Source organism: Monoraphidium neglectum (assembly GCF_000611645.1).
Source record: "Monoraphidium neglectum strain SAG 48.87 unplaced genomic scaffold scaffold03449, whole genome shotgun sequence".
Lineage (NCBI taxonomy): Eukaryota > Viridiplantae > Chlorophyta > Chlorophyceae > Sphaeropleales > Selenastraceae > Monoraphidium > Monoraphidium neglectum.
The window spans coordinates 1-6377 of record NW_014010180.1 but is presented as its reverse complement, the minus strand read 5'-3'; the positions used below and the strand labels follow the sequence as shown (position 1 = coordinate 6377).

At 68.3% G+C, this 6377-nt stretch overlaps 2 protein-coding genes across 2 annotated transcripts; one reads left to right on the top strand and one right to left on the bottom strand.

The window, feature by feature from the left end:
• Positions 1 to 274: 274 nt before the first annotated feature.
• Positions 275 to 845, bottom strand: MNEG_12807 (hypothetical protein; the record flags this gene model as incomplete). The annotated part of the gene is made up of 2 exons (XM_014038722.1): positions 275 to 662; positions 766 to 845. The coding sequence occupies 2 exons, from the start codon at positions 843 to 845 to the stop codon at positions 275 to 277; spliced, it is 468 nt and encodes a 155-aa protein (XP_013894176.1).
• A 635-nt stretch (positions 846 to 1480) lies between these two features.
• MNEG_12806 (putative REX2, RNA exonuclease 2) lies at positions 1481 to 4347 on the top strand (the record flags this gene model as incomplete). The annotated part of the gene is made up of 6 exons (XM_014038721.1): positions 1481 to 1569; positions 1772 to 2010; positions 2262 to 2338; positions 2744 to 2881; positions 3380 to 3540; positions 4218 to 4347. 6 exons carry the CDS (start codon positions 1481 to 1483, stop codon positions 4345 to 4347), a joined length of 834 nt encoding a protein of 277 aa, XP_013894175.1.
• Positions 4348 to 6377: the final 2030 nt, after the last annotated feature.

The following is a 6377-nucleotide window of genomic DNA, read 5'->3' as shown; positions in this document are numbered from 1 at the left end:
GGGGGTGGGGGTGGGGATGATGTCATCGTGTTTTTGGAGGGTTTGAGAGCGGGAGAAAAAGTGGGAGCAGAGGGCGCCGGCTTGGGCGGCGCCGAGAAGGGGGTCGCTTGCGCGCGAGCGGGGCCGCAGCGGCCGCAGCGTGTGCGGCCGCGCGGCGCCCCGGTATGGCAGATGGAGGCGGCAGCAAGACGGCTGAGGCCTGCCGTGCACAGCCGCTCAGAGCCGCGAGTGCGGCTACTCATTTATGCAAGCCCTTGATCTTGCTGGCCTGGCCTCACCGACGCACCTTGGGGGCCAGGTCAACGATGCAGCGGCGGTCAAAGGCGCCGCCGCCGCCGGCTTCCGCCGCATGCAGTGTTGCGCCGGACAGTGCGGCGGCCGGGCCCGGTATCCCGACGGGCACGAAGCGGCAGCCGGCTGGCAGGGGGTCGCTGGGGCCCGTTGGCGGCGGCGGGGCGGCCACGGCGCCGGCCGCGGGTGGGGCTTCCGTGCTGCTTCTACCGCTGCCGCTGCTGCTGCCGCTGCTGCTGCCGCTGCTGCTGCCGCTGCTGCTGGTGAGAATCAGCTCCTCGAAAGCCGGGCCAGGCAGGCTGGCCCACGCGCCGCCGTACCATTCAGAAGCATCCAGAAGGAGCACCGACTTGCCGGCCCGAGCCAGGGCGCTGCAGGCGGCGAGGCGTGGCATGGGGGTCGCGTTGGGGCGCCGCGTCGCTGCGGCCGGATGCAGACGACCGCATGCCATGCAGCGGCGGTTTCGCGCGTCACCTTGCGATCAGAACCTCAGGGAGGCCGGAGCTGACGACGACGGCGTCGAACGCGGAGGGCTCCACACGCACGTCGTCCATGCTTGTGCTGGGGCCCAGGCCCGGCCTGCAGCGGCGGTGTGGCACGCGTGGCGATGTGCGCCCCACGCCGCAGGTGGTAATCAACGCCCGGGGTTGATTACACTGCGGGTTTTAATCCAGAGATTATGGAACTCGACGTGATGATGGGTCAGCGCGGCGATCCCGTCGCAGACAAAGTGACAAGTGCGCCAGATCGCGCGAAACTAAGTAAAGGTTCGCTCATTTACTCACAGCACATTGAATCATTATCTGCAATGATAGATATTTGGGATACATACATCAACACGAGCTTTGGCATCCCTGCGCTCTCGGCAAGCACTGCACTGCTTCTTCACTTTGTCTTCCGGCGTTCCCCCTCAGGCTCTATTCAGAAGCTTAAAGACCTGCGTGTACTCTTTCCATTTCGGCAACAGCACGCTAGTAGCTCTCCTACTGGCCGAGCGGCGGACTCCCTCCCCGCCCCGCCGCCGCCGCAGCGCCGCGGCTGCATGCGCGCGCCACCCTCGGCGCCTGCGACGCGCCCCGCGCACCCCGCGCGCCCCTGCGGAGGCCCCGGACACGCCGCGGCCGGCGCGGCGCGGCGCGGCGCAGCGCGGGCCGGCATGGCGTCGCCCGCTAACTTCTACGCCGCCCTCATGAATTTGAGGGTCTCCGACGACGGCTCGACCGACAGCCCAACATACGCCGCGCGCGCCGGCGGCGCGGCGGCGGCGCGCGCGTCAAGGTGGGTTGTGAGACACGGTGACCTGCAGCCGAGCCGCTGCCCTGCTCCCAGACGGTGCCGGCAGCCCGGTGTGACTTGCGATGCGCCAGGTTGCCCTGCGGCACGCACAGCTGCCCCTCCCCTGTTATAATCTGTAATGGCTGCAGGTCTGCGGTAGTCCGCGATCCCTTTCGCTGACGCACGAACCGCACGCCACCCGCAGACCGGGCACACGGGCAGCGGCCGCCGCGGGCGCGGGCGCAGCGACGGCGACGGCGACGGCAGCCGAGGCGGCGGCCGGCAAAGCCGCAGACGGAGCGGCGGCTGAGGCGGGGCCGGGCGGAAGTGGCGGCGGCGCGGCCGACGGGGCGGGCTCTGTAGGGGAGGCGGCGGCGGCAGCAGCGGTTGCTAAGCGAAAGAAGCTGCCAAACCCTTTGGTCTGGATTGACCTGGAAATGACAGGTCAGCGGGATGGAAGCGGCCCGAGATATTCACTCGTGATGAGGGACGCCCATCTCAGGGGCAGTTTCGATCCAGGCTTTACACCACAAGGAGGGTAGGGGCAGCCCCACCGGACCGCCTGGCGCGGCTGGCAGCAGGGGGCAGGGCGGCAGACGATGACATCTCGCTCTAGCATAAAGCATCAGGTGAAACCTCAACACAAAGCCTACGACAAACCCCATCACAAAACCCAACCAATACCCTACCCCCAGGCCTGGATATTGAGAAGGACACTATAATTGAGATCGCCTGCCTCGTAACCGACGGCGACCTCAAGACGGTGGTGGAGGTGCGCCCTGGAATACCAAGGGGCACGCCGGCAGCATGCGAGGGGCGGCCCCGGGGACGCGTTGTTCAGGGGCGGCACGCGGGCGTGCCAGGCGTTTATTGGGTCGATGGGCGGCGGGGGCGCGCGGGGGCACACCGCGGCACGGCCGCGAAGCGGTGTCCCGCCGTGCCCGCCGACCCGCCTGCCCGCGCGACCGCACTCGCCGGCCTCTCTGCCCATGCGTTCCCCCTACCCCGTCGAGCAGACCAACCTTCTGAACCTCTGAAGGCGCCGGCCCTGCAAACCTCTCACACCTGCCGTCACCCGCCCCCCAGCCGCACCTGGCCGTCCACTCCCGCTCTCAACCGCTTCCAACCGCGCCGAACCGCCCGCAACCGCCTCCAACCGCCTGACCACCAACCCTAGGGCCCGAGCCTGGCCATCCACCACCCTGAGGCGGTGATAGAGTCCATGAATGACTGGTGCAAGGAGCACCACGGCAAGAGCGGCCTCACGCAGCGGGTGCGGGACTCGAGCACGTCACTACAAGAGGCCGAGGAGCAGGTGGGTGGGGCTGGGGTGTGGTCATGGAGGGGGGCCGACGATGCGCATGGCTGGTGTGGGTTTGAGCTGGGGCATATCTGGAAGGGGCGGAGGAGCAGGTGGGTGCGCCCCGGGGTCCGGGGACAGAACAGCGGCCCTGCCGCCTCCTAGCACGCCGTGGGCTCCTGCACTGCGCCCCGAGCTCGCCGCCGCCGTGGCCCCCAAGGACTGAAAATTGTATGGCTATCACATGGAATGCGCCCAGTGCCGCGCTGCCGCGCGCTGGGGTATTTCCAGTTATAGGCAGCTGGGCGTAACATCACGGTTTCGAACCCGAAATCAGGGCATACCTCAGCTAGGGGTGGTCCTGGCGGTTCTCGTCCTCGTCAGCGAAGCTCTCACGTTGGAACCCCCAGGGCTCCCTCTGCCGGGGCCACCTCCAACACACCTCTCGCCCACTCCGCCGGCCCCGCACGCCGCCCCGCCTGTTCCCTGCGCTGAACCCCTGCACGCACGCAGGTGCTGGCGTTTGTGGCGGCCCACACTGAATTCCAGTCGGCGCAGCTGGCGGGCAACAGCGTGCACGTCGACCGCATGTTTCTGCAGCGCCACATGCCGGCGCTGCTGGGGCACCTGCACTACCGCATAGTGGACGTCTCCTCGATCCACGAGGTTGCGAGGTGCGTGTGATCTTCGCGGCGACGAGGTTGTGCGTGATCTGGGCACGGCGCTTTGCGTTGACGTTGACGCGAGCGCCGTGCACGCGCGCGTGTTCGTGCGCAGTTGGTGGGTCGCAAAGCGTGTGGATGTGGGCGGGTTGGGGAAGGCGCATGGGTGTGCGGCGGCTGGTTGTGCGTGTGCGTGGTTTGGTGCAACGCGCCGCGAATGCGTGCGTGGGATCGCGCGTTTGTGCGGGGGCGCGGACGCATGCACGTATGCCCGCTACTTTGTCGTGCACACGCGCAGAGGCTGCGGCACTCATTGGGCACGCGTGGGTGGGTGCGGCTCTTGCAGCCGCCCAGGAACCTCGACAGCTCAGGCCCTCACATGTGGGCCTCCACCTTCACTTGACACTGGCACGCACGCACACGTGCACCTACGCACGCACGCACCCACGTGCGCGTGCACGCGCGCGCACACACACACACACACTCTCTCTCTCTCTCTCTCTCTCTCTCTCTCTCTCTCTGCACACACACACACACACACACTCTGCACACACACACACACACACACACACTCTGCACACACACACATACACACACTCTCTCTCTCTCTTTGTTTCTGACACACACACACACACACACACAAGCGCACGCATTCACACTCAGACAATTACCCCGGCCCCCCTCCTCAGGCGCTGGTCCCCCAAGCTGGCGCGCAGCACGCCCCGCAAGAAGGCGGCCCACACTGCCATGAGTGACATAAGGGAGAGCCTCGAGGAGCTGCGGTACTACAAGGACAAGCTTTTCAGGGGCGTCAAGTGACGCCGCAGGGGTGCCGCGGTGACGCCGGGTGATGCTGGGCGACGCTGGGTGATGCGGGGTGACGCTGGGCGACGCTGGGTGACGCTGGGTGACGGCGTCACCGGGCGTCTGGTGGCGCGTGTTCCCTGCGGCGGCGCCGTCCAAAGGCGCCCGAGCAGCGCTGTTGGGGGATGTCGAGCGGCGCGGCGCGGCGCTGTGCTGCGCGACGGCGCCACACGCGGAGGCTCGCGGGTCGCTGCGCCGCCTGCAAGCGGCTTTGTCTGTTGTGTGGCCCCAAGCTTCGAAGGAGCCGCCCATGCGGCAGGCCCACAATGCGCTTCGCCGCGCCCCTGTCTACCGGCCTGCAGTGCAGCGCGCCGCGCCCCGCCCCGCGCCGCGGCCCCTGCTGTGCGCGCCGCCCCCGGTTGCGCAGCCGCCGCAGCGCCGCGCTGAACGCGGGGCTTCTGCGCCGTAACACCTGCCCGCCGCGGGCACGCCGGCGGCACTGCGGCGTTCCCCCGAACTTGTAAGATGGCCACGCGATCTTTGACAATATTCTGCCTTCCTTTTTTCAATTTGCCCACCCCTTCTCCCCAGTCTTTTTGCCCAATTCGAGCGAGTCTGACCCAATCCTTGCTTGAGGTCTGCCAGTCAGCCCTCGCGCCTTCCACCCGCCCCCAAATATACTCACACCGCCCCAACCTGGCTGGCGGAAGGCTGCCTTGGCACCGCTCCGCCCAGCGGGCCCTGCACCCCCCGCCTAGGGCAACGCGTGCGCGTGTAACCGAAATGCCCCTCCCCCGAGCGACGAGCCGCACACGCGCTGCAAAGTTCGCGTTGCTTACTGCATTGAAACGCAAGAAGCGGCGGCGCCGAGGGCCATGGCGGCCCCGGCCCCGGCCGCGCGTGCGCACGGCGGAAAGGAAGCAAAGCAAAGGCGAGAAATAGAGAGATAGAGAGAGAGAGTGAGAAGCGGGCGCGGCGGGCGGGGGCCTCGCTTGTGCAGCGGCGCGCCCCTGCTGGGGCCACGCACGCCCCCTGCTCTTGGCAAGGCGAGACAGTCCAGGGCTTGCATTCAAGCCGCCGCGCCGGCTGGCGACCAACCCCCTTAAAACCCCCGGGCTGGGCTGCGGCAGCCCAAAGGGCGTGCGGGCGTGGGCGGGGGCGTGGCAAATCCCACGCGTGCGGACGGGCGCGGAAAGGGGTACGGGGGGCGGCTTTGGAGCAGCGGCAGTAGGGGATGGTTGTAGGGGGCAGGGTGTCGCTCCGGCGTTTGCAAGATGTGTGCACGCACGCGCGGCGCCCGCCGCCGCATATATGCTTGGTGTGGCGGCGATTGGAGGGAAGGGCGGTACGCAGGGCCGCCATGCCGCCCAATGTGCCATAGGCAGGGGCCCCGCAGGGCGCGCCGGGTTCGCCGGCGGGCGGGGTCGCCGGGGCGAGGAATCCTAACAATAAAATCCAAACGCATCGCATTGCATGCGTGCACCTGCTTGTGGCCCGCCATGGCGGGCGGCGCACCCGCGCCTTTAGGCGCGTGCGTATACGCACATACACAAGCCGCGGCGCAAACCGCGGCACGGGGGGCGCGGGCGCGCTCCCCCCGCACAAAAAACCTCGGCCGGGGGCCGCTGGCGCGGCCGCGTGGCCGGGAGCTTAGTTGGTCATCCACTGCGCCTGACGTATGGAGGGCTGGTGCCGCCAGCCTGCACCGCCGAAAGGGGGCCGCGGGCCGCCCCTGGCAAGCGCGCGGCGCGGGCGCGCGAGGGGCGGCGAAAAAGGGGACAGACGGCGGGGGTCCAAGCGGCGGGGGCGGGCGACACTTTGGCGCGCGTCTGGCGGCGCGGTCGATTTCTCAAGCCGCGAGTGTGCGCGGCGGTCGCGCCCGCCATGGTCGAGAGGCGCGCCCACCCCCTGCCCCCACCCTCTCAAACACACACACACACACACACACACACACACACACACACACACACACACACACACACACACACACGCGCGCACAGACAAGCAAAGGACCTCCTGGCTGGCACCATCCCCCGGTCAGCCGG